Raw genomic sequence first — 24,000 nt, forward strand, 5'->3', positions numbered from 1 at the left:
AATCTGCTGTGACTTATTGCAGCTTGTTTAATGGATTATCTGAATGATTTAAAGACAAACAAACAAACAAACAAACAAACAAACCACCAAACGAATGTGTCGTGCTCAGTGGACGGCGCTCATGTTAGTTTGAAGGTTTTATTACTTATTACTCTAATTCGTGCCCTTTCTTCTTCTTTGGTGTTTGTCTGCAGGTTGGTAGATGACCGCTGTGTGGTCGAACCAGCTGCTGGAGATTTGGAGAATCCCCCAAAGAAGTTCAGAGGTGAGATGCTGCCGAGCGACACCTGAAACAGAATGAACGATGAATCTGTGCGACGCTAACAGCACTTTGATCACACGTCAGGTCGTCCACGTGCCGCTGTGTCTCTTTAGCTGTTCAGAGAGGCTCAGACGGCAGCACGTCTGTTCAGTCGAACAGTCTCACCTGGTAAATATTCTCTGGAGAGAGCACCTGATTGGTCAACACTAAGGGGGCTGTTGTGGGTCACACTCAAGACAAAAATTCAGACATGCTGGACTCTTGATGGGTGTCGTCGGGCGTCCCAGATGCTGCAGGACGTGTTGTTTATCATGTCAAACTACACGAGTACAGATGCCCGATTGTTGGCGGCGTTTCTGGGAATTTGTCTCAAAATCAGGCTGAATTCGCGTCGTCTGATCCCGCCGTTCGGTGTGTTAGTGATCGTGTAGCGATGGGAGGACGCTGCTGGTTATTCTTACTGAACAAGCTTTTATTTTGAAGAGAACAGAGCCCTTATTTTGAAAACTAAAACTCTTAATATTTGACGTTTGACACAGGACCTGATTAGACGGGTGGGAGGAAGTGAAGAACAACTATGAAGTAACATAAAAGTACAAGTACCTCAAAATTGTTCTTGAGTACTCTACAGTGGTTATGATGTCATCACGTCATGATGGAGTCACGCCTCCTGACGTCAGCAGATGTCGGCCAGTCCACAAGCTCCCGACCACCTGTGGAATTGGCAGCCAGGCCGGCCCGGCTCAGGTCCTGGATCAGGTCCTGGATCAGGTCTTTGTGCTAAGAACCAAATGAAAACCTCCAGTGTACCATATGAAATATAGATGATGAGCGTGTGTGATGCGAGTCCAGCACCTGTCATGATCCACTGACTGCTGTCTGATGAGGTCACACACACACGCACACACACGTACAGTACATAGAAAACAGCTGGTTGCACCATCTGCTCGGTGCCGTTTTAGTTTTGGGACACCGAGCGGTTGAACCAGTTTACAAGTAGATCAGTGAGACTGTTCGAACTTTAAATCAGCGCGAGTATTCAGATCATCTGGTAGAAGTACTAATACACAGTGTGAAAACAGTGAAGTAAAAGTAAAAGTCCTGCATTCAAAAGCTGCTTTAATCTTCATCAATGCATCAGATCCTATAAGATCATCACGTCTGCAGCGCAGCCGTCCGGTGAGAACCACGTATCTCCAAAAAGTGTGACGAGCTCAGAAAAACAGGCTGTTTTCAGCTTTCTGATGATGATTTTCGGCTGATCCAAGAGGCTTTTTAAAGAGTTTAAAGACTCGTTTCTGAGATGTAGTGGAGTAGAGGTTGCATAGAATGGAAATTGTGAAGTATCTTGAATTTGTACTTCAGTGCAGTACTTGAGTCAGTATACTTGGTTTCGGTCATACACTTCACCACCTGTTCACACCCACCTGGAGACCTGAGCTGTGGCTCAAACTTCATTTTCAAAGTGTCAACAAGAATTCTCACACTCAGCCTGTGTGTGTGTGTGTGTGTGTGTGTGTGTGTGTGTGTGTGTGTGTGTGTGCAGGTATTAAAAGCTCATTTCCTTAAGTCAAGATAACTTTCAACCTGAAAATCCTTTTCGATCTTTACAACATGATGCGATACACAGGCAAATTATGTTTGCCTTGGACACACACACACACACACACACACACACACACACACACAGTAACAGTGTTAATGATTTTAGTGTACAGGATCTGCTGGAGGAGAGTCAATATTTGCCTCCTCTCCTCCTCGTTGTTGTGTTTACTCTTGTTTTTCTCTGTAACTTCAGTTGTTTTTCTGAGTTTCTGCTTTGTTCCATCTGATCCTCTTCTGTCATCAATTCAACTTTAGATCAGCGCTAACTCACTGTGCTAACTGCATATGTCAACATGCTAAGATGCTAATTTGAGCTCAGATTTGACTCACTGGTCAATCCTCATCCTAAAAGCCTGTTTTTTGTTTTTGGTAAATATGAAGTACTGTTCAGTCCACGTATAATGTCTATGTTGTTAGTCTATGTTCTCCTATTGTATGCGTCCAAAAAGGGTTACGTTAGCATGAAATAACACTCTGCATTTACATAATGCTACAGGCTAACTACCTGCATCAGTATTAAAGGAGCACGCTGACGTTACTCGTTATTTCTCTGTTTTCCACATGGATCATAAACTGGTGAAGATGATGACATCTTCACCGTTTAGCTTTAGCCTCAGCCTGTTAGCACGACACTCACTTTAAAGTTAATTAGCTAATTTCAGCTAATAACATTTGTAAATAACAGTTGGCATTTCAGTTTGGTGAATCAACAGTCGCAGGCAAACATTGAGAAGCTGCTTCTGTCAACGTCTGTCTGAACTCAAAGGCCCATTTAAATGTTTCTATGAATTTTGAGAATAAGATAGTATTTGTTAGCATTAGCATTTTAACATCAGCAAGGTGTGTAAAAAAGAGAGAAGGATCCAACTTACATTAGTGAGCTAATATGCTGTTAAAGGTTAGCTTGTTGTTTTTCAAAGAACTCTCTGACAGGCTAACATTCATGTTAGCTTCTCCAACAGGTTAACATCGATGTAAACTTTGCCAACAGGCAAATATTGATATTAGCTTGTCCAACAGGTTATTGATGTTAGCTTCTCCGACAGGCTAATATTGACGTTAGTTTGTCCAACAGGTCATTGATGTTAGCTTCTCTGACAGGCTAATAATGATGTTAGCTTCTCTGACAGGCTAATATTGATGTTAGCTTCTCTGACAGGCTAATATTGATGTTAGCTTCTCTGACAGGCTAATATCAATGCTAAGTTTAAGATTTGGATGATGATAATTGATCTGATGCGTGGAGCTGAGCCTGAAAGCTGAGTCTGTAAAACAATGAGTGTTTGTGTGCATAGAAAAAGTCTTCGATCTTTATTTCAACTGATGAAAACTGAGAGAAAAGACAAAACTTTTTGTAACTTTGTTCAGTGTTGTTCTACGAGGGTTTGATGAGGTTTCCATCAAATATTTACAGTAATCTAAAGGGTCCATTTGATTGTGTCTCAGCTCATAGAAACAAAGACTATATTTGGTCATATGTCAAATATGAAGCTCTGCATAAAACACACACACACACACACACACACACACACACATACCGTCAGAGATAGGCTTAATGTCAGATGCTTCACCAGTTTGATGTTCTGAAACCAAAACAACTAATTAACTTCACATGCTGGTCCACCGACCAATCGTTCCTATGATAAAGAATAAGGTTGTTCTGAGAAACAGAGACAGAGTGAGTGTTTAGCACTGTCTCATTGAACTGAACCTTGTCCATCTGTTCTGTCTTCACTCAGATTGTCTCTTCAAGGTGTGTCCTATGAGCCGGTACTCGGCTCAGAAACAGTTCTGGAAAGCCAAACAAGCCAAACATGAGAAGGACAAGATCGCTGATGTGGTTCTGCTGCAGAAACTACAGGCAAGAGACGCACACACATCTCAGCTCTGTGTGTCCCACACAAACATAAGACTGTCTTTTTTGGACAACTGGGCAGAGAAATGAGTGAACTGATATCCGTCTGAATGGTTTCAGTATTGTGACACTGCAGTTAATCTGACGTACGCTTGCTGTTCGTGGTTGGTGTTTGGTTGGACTGGAGAGTATGAAGACGCCCAGATGTTAGACCATGTTCTGAGTAACTGTGTGTGTGTGTGTGTGTGTGTGTGTGTGTGTGTGTGTGTCCGTGTCCTACAGCATGCGTCCAACCTGGAGCAGAAGCAGAACGAGACAGAAAACAAGAAAGTCCACGGAGACGTTGTCAAATATGGAACTGTCATACAGGTGAATGACTTCTTCTTCTACAGAGGAACAAACATATCGATGTTATTTATGGGTTAAACCTGAAGCTGGAGATCTGCTGTCACATGTCAGTGAGGAAACTCAGGTCCAGCGTGGAAAATAAGGTCCTGATCCAGGGCCCTCAGGGGTCAGGGGAGCCCCGGTCCAGAGCCTCTGTTTGTAGAGACTATTTTTATGTCTCCACGCCGGCGACAGCTGTGACCAGAGGCCTCGTATTTTCAGTCCGTCCGTCCATCAAAGGTCGCTGTGACCTCACAAAACATATTTTTAACCTTATCTCAAGAATTCATCCGCTCATTATGAGAAAATGTCACCCAAATGTCTCAGAGGGTAAAATGACAAAGTGATGACATTTTATATCCAAGAGGTCAAAGGTCAGCTTCATTGTGACATCATAGTGTTGCCATCATGTGGCGTCTCTAATCTTTGGCGTCCACCTTCAAACTGTCTGATGGTTCAGGTGTTCTGCTGTCGGCTGAACATGTGTGAAGCAGTTTGACAGTCTGCAGCGTCTCTGCAGCAGCGTCCATGTTTGACGCATCGTCGTCCAGCAGAAGCTGATTGGTTGAGCTGATGCTGATCTTCAGGCGATGGCCGTTCATTCTCTGTCCGTCCTCTGTCCTCCTCTGGACACACAGTCTCTCAGTGAAGACAGCATGTCTCTACCTGGACGTTACTCACTGGACTCATATAGAGAGAACTTCAACAAATACTCTGAGTACCTTTAATTTAAACTCCTTTGAAGTATTTACTGCCGACGTTATATGAGTCTGTACAGACATGATGGAAACTGCAGCTGGGTTTAAAGTCTCACACACACACACACACACACACACACACACACAGAGTCTTTGTGCTTTGCTCTGTGTATCGATGTATTGCTATCTGTCAGAGTCAATATTGACTTTGCTTCAGAGTGAAGACACACACACACACACACACACACACACACACACACACACACACCTTTGTCCTGCAGAAGTCTTTATCTTAACAATCTGACACAGTTTCACTCAGCAGCAACCACACCCAGACTCTCACTGTGTGTGTGTGTGTGTGTGTGTGTGTGTGTGTGTGTGTGTGTTGAAGGTGTGGACAGGGTTGCATGGATCTGTAGAGTTCCACTGAAGCCCGTACAGATGATAACTGATCCACACCTCTCGCATGCTTAAACACACACAGTGTGTCTGAGGAGGCCGAAGCAGCTTGACTTCCTGTCTGTGGCCCTCAGCTCAAAGCTCATTGGCTCCTGCCACAGACAGCACAGAAGCCACACTCAATGATCTAAAACGTGAGGAATAATCTAGAATATCTCCAGACTTCATCTGCATGTTCTCTGTGTCCAGTTGCTCCACATGAAGAGTAATAAGTACCTGACGGTGAACAAGCGTCTGCCGGCTCTGCTGGAGAAGAACGCCATGCGGGTCACTCTGGACGGGACGGGGAACGAGGGCTCCTGGCTCTTCATCCAGCCCTTCTGGAAGCTCCGCGCTAACGGGGACAATGTAAAAACACTTCACGACATACATCTCACGCTGCAGACCAGGTTACAGCCCAATGATTTTCATGCTTTCAGCGCCATCATCAGGGCAAACTTCACACTTCACACACACACAAACTACACAGAATTATCAAAATGTACTTGATTTCTTTACCAGCTTCATGTCTCCAATGACCTTTTCTCCTATAATCATGAAAATGACCATCACAATCATAAAAAAAATATAGACTTCATATTTCAACTGAATTCATAATACTACAGCTGAGGAAACTACAGTAAAAGTACTTGCCCTCTGTCGCAGTAGATTATTATTTTTAGTGGTAGTTTCAGTAGTAATTCAGTTGTTGTAGTACAGTAGCAGTGGTCATAGTACAAGTCATGTTTCAGTAGCTGTAGTACTGGAAGTAGCAGTGGTAGGAGTAGTACTATTAGTAGTTGTAATAGTGGCAGTAGTCACAGTCTGGACTGTGTATTTCTGAGTACATGTAGTAACAACAGTAACTCCAGAACCTCTTTCTATGTTTTTCTGGAGCTTTCAGTCGCATCTCACTGCCTTCATCTTCAGGTGAGGCCTGTAAGAAAAAGCCATGGAGTGCGTTAAACATGAAACTGAGACCTGAACCGAGTCTGGACCTGATCCAGCTGAGTCTGAATTTCACTTCATAATCGCATTTATTACTTCTTCTGGTCAGATGAGCTTGGTTTAAAAAAACAAATCCAGTCCAGGTCCGAGTCTGAAGCTGGACCTGTCGGGTCATGTGACTCATCCATTAGGTTTAAAAATATCCTACAGGTGATGCTGATCCATGAAAAACTTGACTGACTTCCTGTTGCAGGTGGTTGTGGGAGATAAAGTGATCTTGAACCCGGTGAACGCCGGTCAGCCGCTTCACGCCTCAAACTACGAGCTGACCGACCATCCAGGCTGCAAGGAGGTGAGACAGACGCTCAGTACTGACGCTGAGACCGAGACCAGGACTGAACGTAGTCCTGATACTGATGAGGGTCGAACTGTGTCAGAACCTCCCTTTCAACGGCTCTTCCTCCCTCTGCAGGTGAACTCTGTGAACTGCAACACCAGCTGGAAGATCAACCTGTTCATGATGTTCAGCGACCACAGAGAGGAAGTACTCAAAGGAGTGAGTGAGACAGTACTGCAGTATTTACAGGACAACAAGTATTCAAGTCATTCAGCAAAAGTATAGTTCTGCAGCATAGAAATACTCCATTACAAGTAAGTCCTACATTCAGAATTTTACTGCAGTATTAGCAGCAAAATGTACTTAAAGTATCAGAAGTAAAAGTACCCATGATGTAGAGTGGCTTCGGTCAGGTTCTGACATTATGGGTCAAGGTGGAGCTAATTTAAAGTACTTCATGTACTTTTGGTAGTTTGATTTCAACCAAAAACTGATTTGAATTTGAAAAGTTAAAATACTGCTTAAATAAATTTAGTTGAGTTGAACTTCCAACCGTGAGCAGAGCGGACAGACGCTGCAGACTTTAACACCGCCGTCACTTCCTGTCTGTCACTTCCTGTCTGTCAGGGCGACGTCGTGCGTTTGTTTCACGCCGAGCAGGAAAAGTTTCTGACCTGCGACGAGTACAAGAGCAAACTGCACGTCTTCCTCCGGACGACACTGAGACAGTCCGCGACTTCAGCGACCAGCTCCAACGCACTGTGGGAGGTCGAGGTACGCAGGGACACTGAGACACTGAGGGACACTGAGACACTGAGGGACACATAGAGGGACGCACACAGAGAGACACACACAGACACACACTGTTTCATCTAAAGCTGACGCTGGGTTAAACTCTCTGTGTGCTGATTGGTCCGTCAGGTTGTCCATCATGACCCATGTCGTGGGGGGGCGGGACACTGGAACAGTCTCTACCGCTTCAAACACCTGGCCACCGGCAACTACCTGGCTGCTGAGGTAACCGGCAGATTTTAACCCAGCAGACTGAAAGATCATCCTGATTTCTCACTATCAGGAATAAATAACAGCACTCTGTGAATACTTGGTTGTGTTGTTGTTGTTGTTGTAGGAGAACCCGGGTTATAAAGGAGACAACGCAGAGCCGCCGTCCTCGGTGAGTCACTGTTTGACCTCTGTACTGTTGTCACTTCATCAGCACCAGCTGAAGACTGAAGGGGTCTGAATGTCTGCTGAGCTGGAAGCTGCATTACAACGACTTTACTGTTTGACTGACATGTCAGGACACAGCAGAAAGTACCTTAAAGGGAGGTCAGTTTGTGTATTTCAACCGCCTCCTCAGCTTCACCCTGACCTCTGACCTCTCTGTAGATGGACAGCAGTCGCAGCAACAAGCGTTATCACGGCGAGAGGATTAAGTACAAGCTGGTGGCAGTGGCTCACGGGAACGACATCGCCTCGCTGTTCGAGCTCGACCCAACCACGCTGCAGAAGACCGACTCATTCGTACCACGGTAAGGAGGCGCAGCGGTGACTGCAGTTCCTTTCGTTCCTGTAGAATGACTGGGAAGTTTTTTAAGGTAAAGAACGAATGGAGCGTCTTCGCACTTTGAACCCTGCTGGGTTTCCACAAAGTCAGCCTGGTTGGAATGAATCAGTGAGTGAAAGCAGAGTGAAAGACGTGAACACGAATGACGTTTGTCTTCCAGAAACTCGTATGTACGACTGAGACATCTGTGCACCAACACCTGGATCCAGAGCACCAACGTCCCCATCGATATCGACGAGGAGAGACCCATCAGACTGATGGTTCGTCATGCTCACACATGCTCCACATGCTACGAATGCAACTAAAAGACTCAACATCCGATGGTTGTATAAAAAAACATGAGGATGAGAAACTTTATCTGATATACAGAAAGAAGCTGAGTGTTAAAGCATTTTCTGTAATTATGGTGCAGCTGTTAGTGTTTTGCGTAGAATACACCTGAGTTGGAGTTACTGTCCATCAGTGTGTGACGAGCACTTTCATCTGGCTGCAGTTAGGAACGTGTCCCACTAAAGAGGACAAGGAGGCGTTCGCCATCGTGTCCGTTCCTGTCATGGAGATCAGAGACTTGGACTTTGCCAACGATGCCAGCGCCATGTTGAGCACTGTGGTGGACCAGTTCAGCCAGGGCTTCATCAGCCAGAACGACCGCCGGTAAAGTAGCATCAAATGGAAGCACTCAAGTAAAGTACAACTACTGTGCAGTACTTGAGTCAATGTATTTAGTTACGTTCCACCTCTGAACACAGGAATACAGGTGGTCTGACTTACCTTTAATTGAGGAACTAGTTCCGATGTCTGTTCAGGCAGTTTGATGCAGATAAGATGATGTGATTGACTGTAGGGTTAGAACTGTTTCCAAATCCAAAGAGCTGATTTAACTGGTCCATGTCTGAGCAGAAGATTCATTTTAACCTGAGCTCGAGCAGATAGAGAGGAAGACCTTGAGGAAGAGTTGATAATCACTGTGTTTGCTGGTCAGATTTGCCATCAAGCTACTGGAGGACGTGGTCTTCTTCGTGGCTGATGTCGTCAACAGCGGTCAGCCGGTCCTGGATGTAGTGATGACCAAGGCCAACCGAGAGAGACAGAAACTGATGAGAGAACAGAACATCCTCAAACAGGTATGATCAGAACTCCCTCAGGGATTCACAAAGACAGGCAGGATATGTTTGAGGAAAACATTAAGGACTACCAACAAACCGGTGCCCCGTGGGTGATTGTGTCTTCAGATCTTTGGCATCGTGAAGGCTCCCTTTAAGGATCGGGGTGGAGGGGAGGGTCCTCTGCTGCGTCTGGAGGAGCTGGCAGACCAGAAGAACTCTCCCTACCAGTACATGTTCAGACTCTGCTACAGAGTCCTCCGGCACTCCCAGGAGGACTACCGCAAGAACCAGGTGAGGAGGAAGATGATGATGACAATGATGGTGATGATAACCCCCTTATATTTGTCAGCTACCTGTGAACTCAACGTGGTCAGTTGTGCTGGATCTTTCCTGTGTCGAAGGGTGTATTTTAGGGTTCTATACTGAGACAATTTCTCTTTTATCTCTACATAATTAAGCATTGTGACAAATTATCCAATAAATTGTTCAATTCTATGCCGATGATACTGTTCTCTATCTGCTGATGGTGTAAACAAACAGTCTTGGGAAGTCTTCAATGACACATCAGTTTCAAATCACATTTGCTTCTAATTACTTGTTTTTTTTACTTCGTTTTGGTTAGCTTTGGAAATTTAAATACCTCTTTAAGCATCTGTTTGTTGTCTTGTTTATATTCTCTGGTAGTGTGTAACAGTGGTGTCTGTATTGTTTTTATTGTTGTGAATCTTTACATGCTTCCCTCTTGACCAAGTTTTTCGTAAAAGATTTTAATCTCAACAACTTTATCCTAAAGGATGAAGAAAGAGATGACGATGATGATCATGATGGAGGTGATGATTAGATGACAGAACTAAGACTCTCCCCTCGATGTCCATTTTGTAGCTGTTCTGAAGCTTTCAATCTTATTACATGAGCTCCATCAGCAGGTGGAGTTCACTAAATTGACAAAATGCCTTAAAATCCTTAGAAATACAATTCAATGACATCTTAGCAAACTCTGCAGAGGAAAGCAGACAGATGGAAGCTGAAGGCTCCAAAATGGCTGCTAAATGGACCTTGAGGTGAGACGTCACCTGTAAAAACTTTGAAGTGATGACAATGTTGACAATACAGATGTTCAGAACAACACCGATGAGGTTGGTGATGATAGTCGAGATGCTAAAAATGATGGCGATGATGACAGCGATGCTTGCGATGGTTGTCACCGTTACCAAAAAATCAAAATACAAAGGGAGGTGAAAAGCAAAAAGTGATTGAGTGTTCAATCATTCTCTCTCTGGCTCCCCCTCGCTCTCCCCCTCCTTTCACCTCCAGGAGCATATAGCGAAGCAGTTCGGTGTGATGCAGAGTCAGATCGGTTATGACATCCTGGCTGAGGACACCATCACCGCCCTGCTGCACAACAACCGGAAACTGCTGGAGAAACACATCACCAAGACTGAAGTGGAGACGTTTGTCAGTCTGGTCCGCAAGAACCGAGAGCCCAGGTACACCTGAGGAGGGAAGCAGGGGGTGAGGTGGTCGGTACATTGCTGTTACTTTATTAGATTGTGTTGTGTGTTTGTGTAGGTTTCTGGACTACCTGTCAGACCTGTGTGTGTCCAACAACGTGGCCATTCCCGTCACTCAGGAGCTCATCTGTAAATGTGTGCTGGACCCCAAAAACCAGGACATCCTCATAAAGACAGAGTGAGGGGGGGCATGACCTTTGACCTTTTTAACCTAATGGTTCTAGACGAAACTTTAACCATCAGGAAATGACAGGATGTGGTCTGCAGTAGACATTCAGCAGGACAAAGCTAGAGAGAGCTGAAGGGGAGGCAGCGTGTACTCCATGAGTACACTGCAAACAGGATTTGATGATAGCTAATCTAATGCTTTCAATGGTGCCAGTTTTCCAAAATAGAAATATTTATATGCTTATCTTTTATATTCCTCTCATTCTCTAAATTATGCTTTCAATGTCAACATGTTAGAATTTCATTTGATTTCTGTTTCGCTCCATCCAGACGTCGTGTCCCCAGAGAGCCGCCCCCTGGTGGTGTTCAGGGAGAATACATGGGGATGGATGACTATGGAGATGAGGATGAGGTGGGTGCCTGCATCACTGTTTGTTTACTTTTTACCTTTTTGCTTTTTTATCACTTTGTTTACCTCCCCACAATGACATGCAACAAAGTTTCCCTGGCCACAATCAAACCCGGGACGATGGCATCGCAACCACAAGGTTACCAGGATGCTCTTTGATTGTTCTCATGTGCACTGGTTCATACTGTGTATACTCTAACACTGTGTACATGCTGACCGAACAGCCATAATGTCAATGAATTCCTTGATCGGAGTCCGTCCATCTTACATTATTACAGCAATTTACATTGCATTCAAAGACTTTCATTTCTGCACAATTAGGATCTACCTGATCAACATCTGATGGTAAATTGCTAATGATGTCTCCCTGAATGCCGTTTTTTGTCGTGTTTTTAGACAAAAACATGTTTTCATCTTTGAAAGTGAAGCTGGTCGAGCTCATTCCTGTCTAATCATTTTGATTATATTCTTGTGCCTACCTGTAGGTGTGGCTGGTGTGGACAGACAAGACCAATGAGAGACAGGAGAAGAGCATCAGACAGCTGGCTCAGGAGGCCAGACAAGGAAATGCTCACGATGAGAACGTCCTCACCTACTACCGGTAAACACATACAGAGGGATCATCCTCAGAAAAATGAATGAAAATGCGATATTGTAAATGAACCTAATGGCATTAGCAGAAAGCAAAGCTCATGGAGCCTGTCTGTCTCTGTGGACGCCTTAAGGTATCAGCTGAAGCTCTTTGCGCGAATGTGTCTGGACCGTCAGTATCTGGCCATAGACGAGATCTCCAAGCAGTTGGACGTGGAGCTCATCTTTCTGTGCATGATGGACGAGACGTTGCCATTTGACCTCCGGGCCTCCTTCTGTCGCCTCATGCTCCACGCCCACGTAGACCGAGACCCACAGGAGCTGGTGACGCCTGTCAAGTTCGCCCGCCTCTGGACTGAGATCCCCACCTCCATCACCATCAAAGAGTTGGTAGATTTTAATACTACAGAAATGTTTTATGGGACTTATCGTGTCATTTAAAGTGTGTTTTTTATCTTGCATGTTTTTTTTCCCACTTTGTGGCATGTAGATCCAGGGTACCTCAGTTGGTAGTGCAACAAGCGTTTAATCTTAGGGTCCAGGGTTCAAGTCACTGTTTCTACTACTAGTTTATTGTGTAATGTGGGTGTGAAGTCTCTGTTGTGCTCACTATTGTCATCATTGATGGAGGCATACAGGAAGTCGGCGTCCACAAGTATTGCAGTCCAAGTGACTGCACTATCCAATGAGTTCATGATATGTTCATATATCAATTGGGATTTTGACTGAATGTGACAATTTCTCCAGAAGATAGTGTTCTTGAAGCCTGGGTAGCTCAGTCGGTAGAGCATCAGACTTTTAATCTGAGGGTCCAGGGTTCAAGTCCCTGTTCAGGCGACTATTTTATTGTGGTTGGGAAGTATTGGAGTGCTCTCCAATTAATTTAAATGTAGTCATATATTTGCATCTCTGTTGACAGACCACAAATCTCATTGTAATTCATCTTAGTTTTTCTTAGTCTGGATACTTGGATTAAACTTTCAGTTAGGTGTTGTTCCACCATAAGCCTCAGGAACACCTTCAGAATGTCATGCTAGTATAGCACTTGGTATTTTGACATAGGGTCATGGTCTCTTGATGGTCAAGTGCTTGGAGCCTGGGTAGCTCAGTCGGTAGAGCATCAGACTTTTAATCTGAGGGTCCAGGGTTCAAGTCCCTGTTCAGGCGGTTAGTTTGTTGTAGGTGTCTGTAGTTCTTGCAGTTCTCATTGAGTTGGTCTGAAGGAAGTCTGCTTGTGACCTGGAGCACAAGCCAGTTGAAAAGTGTGTTGCTTCCACAAGCCTGCCAGATCACAAATCTCTGGAAAAACAAACAACAGAAAAAACAAGAAAAACTGGAATTCATCTTAGTTTTCCCAGGAAACCTTCAGTTCAGACCATACTAACCTAAAGCTATGTGTTAACTACCAGAAATCATAGCCTCTCCACTTTAGCAGCTTAATTACAACATTGATATTTTAGTATCCCAGATGGACTCTCAGAAGTTTGCAGAATGCCCTTGCACATTTAATGAATTGTGTATTTGGACAGCATCCTGCCCTCACAGACTTCCTAGCAATGTGTTCAGTAAGTCCACACGTCTGCAAGTGAAGGGGAGTCTGGATACTTGGATGAAACTTTCAGTGAGGTGTTCTTCCACCATAAGCCTCGGAAACACCTTCTGCACCACTTGGCATAGATTCTCCAAATCTGCAGAAATCTGCTGGATGAACAGAACTCTTCCAAAAGGTGTTTTCTCTCTTGGTGTTTTGAGGGTGTAAGCACTGTGTGATGGCACAGTAGTATCATTGACTGTTTTCCCTCAGATTGTCCTAAATAATCTTGGTCTCTGTGTCAAATTGTTTAATATACATGTGGAGCTCTGCCAGATTGTGCGATTGTAGCGGTGTGGTACTCCCTTTCTCTCGTTGCGTTGTGTAATTTATCTAATGAAGACCCTCACTGTTGGCAACTCGCCCTTTATTTTATATCTGGCAGAAAAATTAACAGTCAGCCAGCCTTGGTCCTCTCTCTCACACACATATAAGTCTAGAAAATGAAAAATGAAAAGAAAGTGCAGGTTAGCTACACGTGTAGCACTAGGTTGTAGGTATCTGCAGTTGTCATTCTTCATGAGGGTCAGCAGGAACTCTGGTGCTAAGGAGAAAGGTTCAGAGTTCAAGTTTTCCTGTTTCAGGTTGGTGGTAGCAGATGGACTATGGATGTGGTTTGATCCTACATATAGTTGACCTTGTGTATCATCCTCAGTTATGACTCCAACATGGACGACAGCAGAGACAACAAGAAGAACCGTTTCTCCAACACCATGGTGTTCATGGAGGAGTATCTCAACAACGTCCTGAACGATGAGGTGCCGTTCCACAACGAGGAGAAAAACAAACTCACATATGAGGTCTACCCCTACTGCTCTTCTTCCTTTCTGATTTTGCGACTTTCTCCATCCTTCAGTGTTCCACTTTTCTCCTGTGGTCACTTCCTTTTTTGTGGTCTTTCTCCAGGTGGTGAGTTTGGCCAGACATTTGATCTACTTTGGTTTCTACAGTTTCTTTGAGCTGCTCAGGCTCACCAGAACCTTGTTAGGCATCATTGACTGTAGACCCAATCCTGGATACTCTGGCCTCTTATTCCATGATGATGGATCAGGTACTCTCTATTCTGGTTACTGTTAAGCTAAACTAACAAATATAGTCTTCTTTGTCTGTTATGTTTAATTTCATTAATTCAATTTGATGATTTTTTACTGCATACCTAATCCAGAGTAATATGTTTTTAGATCTGAAATGTGGTGTTAATAAAGTGACTTGAAGTGATGAAGACTGTGTGAGTCTCTCGTTCTCTTTTCAAGTGTAATGTTGTAAAGTTAATAAGACAAACCGTTGTTATTTTCCTTCGCTGTCTGCAGGGAAGAACGTGAAGCGCTCCATACATGGGATGGGTCAGATGATGTCCACCATGGTCCTCAACAGGAAGCAGTCCTTATTTGGAGGTCCAGGAGCCAGAGGGGCAGGGCTGGGTGCGGGACTTGATGGACAGAGAGGCAGTAAAGATAGTATTGATAAGATGGACCTGACAGTGATGGACACCAAGCTGAAGATACTGGAGATATTACAGGTGAATAATATGACAAATCAATTATTTGAAATAAACCCTGAGTGGTCACTTTATTAATTACACCCGTACAGTCGAATACTCCAATACTCCAATAGCCCGGCCATAAAGTATACACTTACGATGCCAGTAATATTCAGGTTTTTTCACATTGTCATGGAGTGTTAATTTAATTATATGTAAGGAAACGATTCATCATCTCTGACCTGATAAACTCAGGCTGAGACTGTAAATGGATCCTCTGTGTGATTATCATCATCTGCATGTGAAACGGTTTCTAACTCAGCCGAACTCTGCTCTTCATCAGTTCATCCTGAACGTTCGTCTGGACTACCGCCTCTCCTTCCTGCTCTCTGTGTTTAAGAAGGAGTTCGTGGATGTTTATCCGATGGGCGATGCCGACGCCACCACCAACATGGAGCACGCAGGTACTCACAGGGCCAGTGGAAGCACACTCCGTCATGCCTCGTCCTCTCAAACGTGGGCATTCTTTAAAGCCTAACTTTTTCTGTGCATTTCTATCCTTTTGTCAACACACAGACGCAGTTTTAGGTCAGTGAAAATTGAGCTTTTGGAAAAGTCTTTCCAGGTTGTGTGACAGTTGATGCCCTTTTGGCCAGCTCTCAATAGAAAAAGAGATTTTAATCTCAATGAGGCTTTCATCTGATTAGATGAAGGAAATGACATTTTTTGTTACCTTTTTTCAGAATATGCTTACTGTCTGGTATTCTTGTGTGTATGTGCATGGTTTGATTGAACACACATAATGCAGAGTTTGGTAAAGGTGTGTGTTGTTACTTCTCTCGATGCTTCCAGACGTCCCAGTCAACATGGAGTCAACAGGTAGAACCTGGAAAACTGTACAAATGTTTATTTTAGGATTAGAGCTTGGAGGCAGTGTTAACGCCACGTTTTTCCCTGTTTCCAGTCATTCTTTGTGAACATATACCTTTTAAAGTCACATAGACGTACACCCTGTTTTAACCTGCATGTGAATAATCTCCAACCAAATTACCTTTTACACATTCGGTCCTCTTGTGTATTACTGTCTGTGTGTCCCTCCTCAGCCACCATCAACCTGCAGCACATTGGCGAGCAGGCAGAGGCCATGTTTGGAGTCGGGTATGTAATTCAGCACATGTCCATGTTGCTCATGTAGAGACATCTAAAGGTACATATTCATTCATCAGGCTTTATTCATACACGTGTACAGTAAGGGGAACAGTATCCTGGAGGTGGATGATGAAGGCGGGCGGATGTTCCTACGGGTGCTGATCCACCTCACCATGCACGACTACCCTCCTCTGGTGTCTGGAGCCCTGCAGCTGCTCTTCAGACACTTCAGTCAGAGACAGGAAGTGCTGCACACCTTCAAACAGGTACACACACAGAATTAATAGCGTACATAGTGTTAGGGCTGGAAATGACTATTAGCTGAAAGTCATTATCTATCTGTCTTTCCTAAACGTTTCACTTTTCAAACTAAAAAGAAAAGGTTTCTAATCCGCAGACTTAATGAAAGCATCACTCTACTTTGCACAGAACCTTCTCACTGATGTGTCATATAATGAAGTGAAGAAGGTGTAACTGTAATATGGACTGCTGGCTGAGCTGTGACAGTCAAAAGTCGTGCAGATTGGCAGGCAACAGGCCAAACTCCAGTAACAAATCCAATGCTTTTGGTGAGAGTCAGTACGTCTGCACTGACGTCATTATCGTGTTCTGCTGGGGGTTTGTGTCCCAGCGTTCACTGAATAAATAAGCTAATCAGAAATCAGTTCACTTTCTAATAATTCACTGTCTGTTGGTCGACACCCTGATTGTGGTGATTATGGAAAGATTTCGTATGTTTGACTGTGTTTTCTTCCGCATCACACTTTTAATCTGAGGGTCCAGGCTTCAAGTCCCCGTTCAGGTGAATCTCTCACCTATTCAGGTGAACAAGAAAAAGAAAACATATACAAGTAAAGTCCAACATGAAGTGAACCTATGGTGATATCGCCTACCATGAGGTCACTGTCATCTTGGCGTGTCTGTTTGTGGTTGCAAGACAAAGACTTGGTTGAAAGCAGTGTTTAATACTTCTGAAGTTCATCTGAAGCCTGGATAGCTCAGTCGGTAGAGCATCAGACTTTTAATCTGAGGGTCCAGGGTTCAAGTCCCTGTTCAGGCGACTGCTTTATTGTGGGTGCACAGTGTGTCTGTAGTTCTTGCTATTGTCATTGTTCTTGAAGGTCTGCAGGAAGTCTCCTTGTGGCCTTGGGCAGAGATGTGAAGTTGGACGGGCTGAAGCACCTACAGACGTCATGAGTTACCATTAGAACAGTTTGATTAAACTTCACCATATTTTTGTGTTTCTGTTGGCCAGATCACAAATCTGAGTGGTTTTTCTAGTCAACATACAAATCAGTGTTGACCCTCTTGCTGTCTGGAATGAGGTGATAATGGACCTGTTAAGTGCCAAACATGCGATACGACAAACCCCTTGTATACTTAGGCAGCTTAATTACTGTGTAAACATTTTAGCATTAAACTTCAAAACTCACTTGTTTTTCATTGATATGAATCTTTTGAGCAAATTCTGGTGAAGTTGTTGTCCCAGACGGACTCCCAGAAGTTTGCAGAATGTCTGCTCAAGGGCCTTTGACCATTTGATGAATTGGCACTGATTCTCCAAGTCTACAGAAGTCTGCTGGATGAGCAGAACTCTTCCAGAAGATGTTTTCTTGTCGTGTCATGCTAGTATAGTAATTGGTAATTTGAAGCCTGGATAGCTCAGTCGGTAGAGCATCAGACTTTTAATCTGAGGGTCCAGGGTTCAAGTCCCTGTTCAGGCGACTGGTTTAGAAGTGTTGGACTGGTTGGACTGCTCTCACAGACTTCCTGAGAACAGATGTGCGATGTCCAAGTCTGTAGGGGCCCCGTTACAATTGGTAGGACACTTGAATTTAAACTTAGCCATATTTTTGTGTCTCTGTTGACCAAACCAGACCACTAATCTGTTTGCCATTCAACATTCAAGTCACGGTTGACCCTCCTCCAGTCCAGAGGTGATAAATCTAATTTCCTCTTCATACTGTGCCATAACAGCACTCTTCCAGATTCACTGATTCACCATTTGTTGGTGGGGATGGTGGAAAGCATTGAAAACAGTAATTTATATGAGGTAAAGTTTTCATTTAAACTGCAGCAACTTGCCCACTGAGAGAGTGTGGTAGGTTGGTCGAGTCATCTGAAGTCATCTTCTGTTTTTTTATGCAAAGGGGTGTAATTGAGGTTGAAGAGCTCTGACAGTTTAGGGGAGATAACAATTCCTAAATATTTTAGCTTGCCAATGTGAAGCAGGAAGGGGGTTTCACGCAGTGGTTCTGCTGTAGCAGTGAAGTCATAGCATTTGATTCCACTGCCACATCCCACTGTTAGCAAACGTGCTAATCCTCCAGATGTTTATTTGTGCATGTGCAGGTTCAGTTGCTGATCTCGGCCCAGGATGTGGAGAACTACAAGCTGATCAAGGCGGATCTTGATCGCCTCCGAACTTTGGTGGAGAAATCTGAACTGTGGGTGGAGAAGAAGAGTTCAGGTGGAGGGGACGGGAAGAAAGACAAGAAAGACAAGAAGGAGAAAGGAGAGGTGAGGAGACAAAGCATGATTATTTTCACCTTCATTTTCATAACATGCATTAATATTGAAAAGGTAAAATGACTGTTTCAAGTATGTGGAGTTTGAGGATTCTGCCATAGCTGGGTCATATCTCAACGAGTCAAAAGTGGTAAAAAGTGCAGAATCATCAGCATACAGCTTTAGATTAGAGAGTTCGTACAGAGATGTCAAAGCTACTCACTGTCCTAACTCCCAAAGACAGTTCTTTTTCAGAACCAGTCAGTGTGTGTCTTCATGTTAAGATGGCTGAGTGACACTCAGAGCTGCTGTAAAGAACTAACTGTATAACCACTAACAAACAAAAACAGCACAAGATTGCTCATTGTTTTTTTGGAATTGAGGTTGGACTAACCAGAAGATGAAAAATATTTTTTTAACCTTTGTTTGCATCCTGGTTTTTGAACTCACTGTACTTAATGTTGGTGTGGGGCTTGCTGGTGTCTCAGGTGCACCTGCATGGTCTGGGGTTCAGATTTGGGACTTTTGTTGCATGTTACGTGTATTTTTTTCTTCCTACAGTGAAATAAAGACACAAAAATGTCTTTATTACACCATTATATCATTGTTATAGACCTTATACACACTTAGATACCACATATCAAACTATTCACCAACAAGCCAGTTGGGTTCTGGCCTGATAATCAGTCTGAATTACTTGATTTTGCTTTATTTTAATGTTTTCCATGACAGCAGACAGCTTCAGGGTTGTTACATCTGTAAATTGATTTACAACAACCTGTGCAGCTGCAAACACCTTATACACACCTCTTGCGCTTTTTGGGTCATTTTTCTGTTGCTATGTGTCGTGGACATGGCTAGGTAGCTGCTGCCTACAAAGGTCATAGGTTGATTGTTTTTCGACACCTTTCTGAATCAGTGACCAGATTGGAAAAGTGGGCAGAGATCCAGAGATCCTGTCAAATTCAGAAAATGAAAAATTCTACAAAATGAAAGGCGTATAGCACGAAATGTGCAGTGTCGTGAAGCCCATGGCTAGTTTTCACACCGCACGCAATAAAGTTCCTAACGAACGAGAGTAAATATCTAGAAGAAGTTTTGGTGTGTAGGAAGCTTTTTCATCACAGTAAAACTTTGCATTAAATATGTTTAAAAGGAACATCGCTTCCCCAACTGCATAGCTTGTTTATAACCTCAGAAGTATTTAGTTAAAGTATTAAGGTCAAGTGACTTTCTGTGTCAACAAAGCTACGAGGGTACCTGAGGGTCCACTTGACCCATAACTTCTGATCACGTATATGTGTTAATGATCGTAACACATATACTGTATTAATGTAATAGTTTGATTTGTGATTCGAGTGTGTATAATGCAGTGTCAGACCCAGATAGAACTGCATCTGCTGTGTTACCCTCTACATCCTGCAGGGGGCATCAGAGGACGCGACACCCAAGAAGGAGAAGCTGGAGAAGGGCAACGAGAACTACCAGAAAGTCAAAGAGGTGAGAGCAGTGGTCCATCAGGTCTCCTTTAAGAGGTGATTCAGGTTTTTGGTTTGTTTTTTTGTCTCCACCTGTTGTGGTCTGTCTGTCGTGCGCTTCCCAGAAATCACCTGTCAATCAATCAGTGGGGGCGGTGCTGCGATGTCTTTTTGTTGATGAGGTTTATGTGATGCTTTTGTCTTTGTCTTTTACTGCTCAGTATAATTACATTTCATCATTTCCCCCCAAACACTCTGAATGAAATCATCTGCCAAATGTTTTTACAGATGGAATTTTAGAAAATCAATCGTTATGCATCTCCTGCATCCCTCACAGTCTGCACACTGAAGGGGTTTCTGGTGCAATCATGCCTCGTGTCTCTACTGTCTCTGAAGCACTGAACACTGTGAGAGACAGAGGACACGATCCACAGTCCTCGTTTTGTGTAAAATTACTGCTAAAGTTCAACCAATCGAAACCACCGCTCGGTCGATTTTCACTTCCAAGTGTTCAGCTGTTGCCACTTCGTGTCCGATCTCCAAGTCCAGATGATCTTGTGTTTGATTGACCTTTTGAATGAGTTCAGCTTTCCAATGATCTCCGTCTTCAGTCACAGCAGATCACACAAACCGTCCACACTCCAGTTTAATTATCGTCCATTTTGGCACCGAGTGCTCTCAGCTGTTGTTTGATGGTGCAGAATCACCATCTTCAGTCTTTCAGCCTTGTGACTGATGCGCTTGATTTCCATTCAAAGGTACGTTCTGATTTCAGACGACAGCTTGAACTCGTTCAGTTTACATTCAGCGAGTTTTAGATGAAAAAGAATCTGACGAGATGAAACTTATTTAGCATCAGAAGGAACAAGTTACAGTATTTCAGCCATTCTAATGCCAAAACGCCATTTGATCAAACATTTTGTATTTGTTAATTAAACTGCTTTGTGCTGTGATTTCAGTCCGTCACATGAATTCAGACCTTTAACTGAAACACAGTGGTTTTTATTATTTGTTCGTCTTTCAGTCTTTCTTTATTAAAAATGCTCTTTTCTTTGAAAACATGTCGGTTTTCTGTTTTAAAGTATTTTCAGATACTTTGTGTTTGACTTTGTACAATATTTGTGGATTCTGTGATTCTGTGAGTAGTTTCAGTATAAATAATGGGACTATTGGTGAACAGTAAAATGTGTTTAATGAAGCCAAATCATGGAAAAACAGTAGTTAAGATCACTCCCAAAATATAAGTGTAGTTTTTTAATTTGAGCATCTTTTAACACAAGTTTGCTTCAGTCTTACTTAAAGCCAGTGATGGTTTGTCAAACCAGTTCTTTATATTCTAAGTCTGTGTTTCTTTTCTTTGTTTGTATCATCTGGAAATAAAATACATTTAAACATTTTGGAAACTTGACAAACATAATTTACAATATGTAAACAGTAGTGGGCCTAACACTGAACCATGGAGAACCCCGCAGCTAACCTTCAAGCTACTTTATGAACATACTGATACCTGTTCTCCAGGTTACTAGCACACAGTAAGTAATATTAAGTGAACAGCTTTAAGTGAATGATGAGGCCTCAGTGAAGCATTTTACAGAGCAAAGACAAATTTGCTGTGATGTAAATCTGATTTCCAGCATATTTTATTTTTATTTATTATTTCACTTTTTCAGTTTCAGCATCATATTTTCTCCTCGTCAGTTAAGTGGAGAGTAAATTGTACTCGTGTTCTCCGGGAGGTACAGTTAATGTGAAGAAAGAAACGAACGTGTCATTCGTTTCTGTGAATCACTAGAACGATTTCCTTCCTTCATCTCGCTCTTCGTCACTTCGTCTCCTCTGCAGATCCTCGAGAGGTTGAATAAGATGTGCAGCAGTGGAGTTTGGAAGAAGCAGCAGAGGTTGCTGAAGAACATGGGAGCTCATAAAGTCATGCTGGACCTGCTGCAGGTGTCCTATGACCAGGTGAGACTGGTCGCCGCCAAAATAAAAGCATTGTAACGGATGCGTGAGCCGTGGCTGAATTCAAACTGATGAAGTCAGAGGTGCTTTTAGTTTTGTACGGTGGCCAATGAGGGTAATTTCCACTATGTGGGAACAAAAGTGGAGAAAAAGGTGACAAGATATAAAAGGTATGAATTCTTTTTTTACATTTGGCCTCAATCTTTTCCAAATTCATAACAAAGCAACAGATTTACGGAGCTAGCGTTAGCGTACGAGAGACTTCTGATGTCTGGAGACGCAGCGTTTTCTCTGCGGGTTCCTCCTCATGGAAATGTTTCAGGCTTGTCTTTGCTCTTGTTGGCCACCATGATGGCATCTTCAGGATGCTGTTTCAGTTTGTTATTGATTAGCCTGATCGACAGTGAGTCCAGGTTATGATCGGAGGCTCCACACAGTAAACAGATGAACTTAAAGCTGATTGGAGAAGTGCAGCGTTGTTCTGGCTCTTAACGCTTTCATCTCTCGGTCTGTGTGTTTGCAGAACGACGTGAAGATGCAGGAGATCATCAGGTACACTCATCTGTTCCTTCAGAAGTTCTGTATGGGGAACCAGGAGAACCAGGCTCTGCTGCACAAGAACCTCACTCTCTTCCTCAACCCCGGGGTACACTGCTTCTAAAAGTCATCAGCTGATCTGCAGAAAGTTCTTATTTTGGTTCAGTGAATCATTCTAGTCAGTTATCAAGTCAACAGCACCAGCTAAAGTGAAAGCAGACGTAGCATGTTGAGCTCTCCTCCTCCGCCTGCAGCTGCTGGAGGCCGAGACGGTGCAGCACATCTTCAGCAACAACTACCAGCTGTGCAGCGAGATCTCCGAGAGCGTCCTGCAGCACTTCATCCACTGCCTGGCCACGCACGGCCGCCACGTCCAGTACCTCAACTTCCTGCACACCATCATCAAGGCCGAGGGCAAATACGTCAAGAAGTGTCAGGACATGATCATGACCGAGGTGAGGACGAGGACGAGGACGGGGAGGGGGACAGGGACGAGGACGGGGACGGGGACGGGGACGAGGATGGGGACGAGGACGGGGACGAGGATGGGGACGGGACAGGACGGGTCCCCTTGCTTCAGAATGTTTCGGTGCGCTTGTGCGTCGATGTAATCTTCTGATGTCTCTGCAGTTAACCAACGCCGGCGAGGACGTCGTCGTCTTTTACAACGACAAGACCTCCTTCAACGCCATGCTGGCGTTAATGGCCGAGAGCAGGGAGGGCGTCGGCGAGAGCAGCCCGCTCAGGTAACCCTGAAAAACAGAGGAACAGGCTGTTTTCAGCTCTGTGACGATGCATTTTCAGCTGATCCAAGAGGCTTTTTAAAGAGTTTATTGAGCTGAAGAAGACATGAAGGAACTCTTCATCCTTCACTTCAGCACAGGTGTTCTCCTCTGCAGGTATCACATCTCTCTGGTGGAGCTGTTAGCAGCCTGCGCTGAGGGGAAGAACGTTTACACTGAGATCAAATGTACCTCGCTGCTGCCCCTGGAGGACGTGGTCCGAGTGGTGACCCACGAGGACTGCATCACCGAGGTGTGTGTGTGTGTGTGTGTGTGTGTGTGTGTGTGTGTGTGTTTTACCTACACATTACCACTCTCTCATCCATACAGCCTTTAATGACCTTTTAACCTTCAGTTGAAGTCACTGAGTCTCTGTCTGTCCGTCTGTCTCCAGGTGAAGGTGGCCTACGTGAACTTTGTCAATCACTGTTACGTGGACACTGAGGTGGAGATGAAGGAAATCTACACGTCGAACCACATCTGGAAGCTGTTTGAGGACTTCACTGTGGACATGGCGAGGGTAACAGCTCTGACTGTCGCTGCTGGAGCTGTCAGACAAACACAGAGGACTGATGCAGCAGCTCAGTTATTAGTCACGTCCAGTCGTTAGACGTATGTGCTGCCTCACACACAC

General features: G+C 43.9%; 1 protein-coding gene and 4 non-coding genes across 6 annotated transcripts in view; all 5 read left to right on the forward strand.

Annotated features, from left to right (window-relative positions):
- The window catches only part of itpr3 (inositol 1,4,5-trisphosphate receptor, type 3), a 50,039-nt gene that overhangs the window by 11,064 nt on the left and 14,975 nt on the right, over positions 1-24,000 (forward strand). The window contains exons 2-35 of one of the 2 annotated variants that reach the window (XM_076740771.1): positions 195-265; positions 3,607-3,728; positions 4,005-4,091; positions 5,456-5,614; positions 6,447-6,545; positions 6,666-6,749; positions 7,158-7,304; positions 7,452-7,547; positions 7,660-7,704; positions 7,920-8,062; positions 8,258-8,357; positions 8,591-8,751; positions 9,080-9,221; positions 9,330-9,494; positions 10,518-10,690; positions 10,773-10,892; positions 11,213-11,294; positions 11,777-11,892; positions 12,017-12,268; positions 14,129-14,273; positions 14,380-14,524; positions 14,784-14,992; positions 15,297-15,417; positions 15,806-15,832; positions 16,057-16,111; positions 16,203-16,368; positions 18,455-18,622; positions 20,036-20,110; positions 21,931-22,050; positions 22,571-22,693; positions 22,839-23,039; positions 23,215-23,330; positions 23,484-23,619; positions 23,761-23,886. In XM_076740771.1, coding sequence (XP_076596886.1) covers positions 195-265; positions 3,607-3,728; positions 4,005-4,091; positions 5,456-5,614; positions 6,447-6,545; positions 6,666-6,749; positions 7,158-7,304; positions 7,452-7,547; positions 7,660-7,704; positions 7,920-8,062; positions 8,258-8,357; positions 8,591-8,751; positions 9,080-9,221; positions 9,330-9,494; positions 10,518-10,690; positions 10,773-10,892; positions 11,213-11,294; positions 11,777-11,892; positions 12,017-12,268; positions 14,129-14,273; positions 14,380-14,524; positions 14,784-14,992; positions 15,297-15,417; positions 15,806-15,832; positions 16,057-16,111; positions 16,203-16,368; positions 18,455-18,622; positions 20,036-20,110; positions 21,931-22,050; positions 22,571-22,693; positions 22,839-23,039; positions 23,215-23,330; positions 23,484-23,619; positions 23,761-23,886 — 4,297 coding nt within the window. The remainder of the gene's footprint in view (positions 1-194; positions 266-3,606; positions 3,729-4,004; positions 4,092-5,455; positions 5,615-6,446; positions 6,546-6,665; positions 6,750-7,157; positions 7,305-7,451; positions 7,548-7,659; positions 7,705-7,919; positions 8,063-8,257; positions 8,358-8,590; positions 8,752-9,079; positions 9,222-9,329; positions 9,495-10,517; positions 10,691-10,772; positions 10,893-11,212; positions 11,295-11,776; positions 11,893-12,016; positions 12,269-14,128; positions 14,274-14,379; positions 14,525-14,783; positions 14,993-15,296; positions 15,418-15,805; positions 15,833-16,056; positions 16,112-16,202; positions 16,369-18,454; positions 18,623-20,035; positions 20,111-21,930; positions 22,051-22,570; positions 22,694-22,838; positions 23,040-23,214; positions 23,331-23,483; positions 23,620-23,760; positions 23,887-24,000) is intronic. The other variant, XM_076740772.1, reaches the window with a different exon arrangement.
- Positions 12,647-12,719, forward strand: trnak-uuu (transfer RNA lysine (anticodon UUU)). The gene has a single exon. It is a non-coding gene; the product is annotated as a tRNA-Lys (tRNA).
- On the forward strand, positions 12,977-13,049 carry trnak-uuu (transfer RNA lysine (anticodon UUU)). Its single transcript has one exon. It is a non-coding gene; the product is annotated as a tRNA-Lys (tRNA).
- trnak-uuu (transfer RNA lysine (anticodon UUU)) lies at positions 17,090-17,162 on the forward strand. Its single transcript has one exon. It is a non-coding gene; the product is annotated as a tRNA-Lys (tRNA).
- Positions 17,754-17,826, forward strand: trnak-uuu (transfer RNA lysine (anticodon UUU)). The gene has a single exon. It is a non-coding gene; the product is annotated as a tRNA-Lys (tRNA).

This window comes from Chaetodon auriga, chromosome 10 (assembly GCF_051107435.1).
Source record: "Chaetodon auriga isolate fChaAug3 chromosome 10, fChaAug3.hap1, whole genome shotgun sequence".
In the NCBI taxonomy this organism is placed as follows: domain Eukaryota; kingdom Metazoa; phylum Chordata; class Actinopteri; order Chaetodontiformes; family Chaetodontidae; genus Chaetodon; species Chaetodon auriga.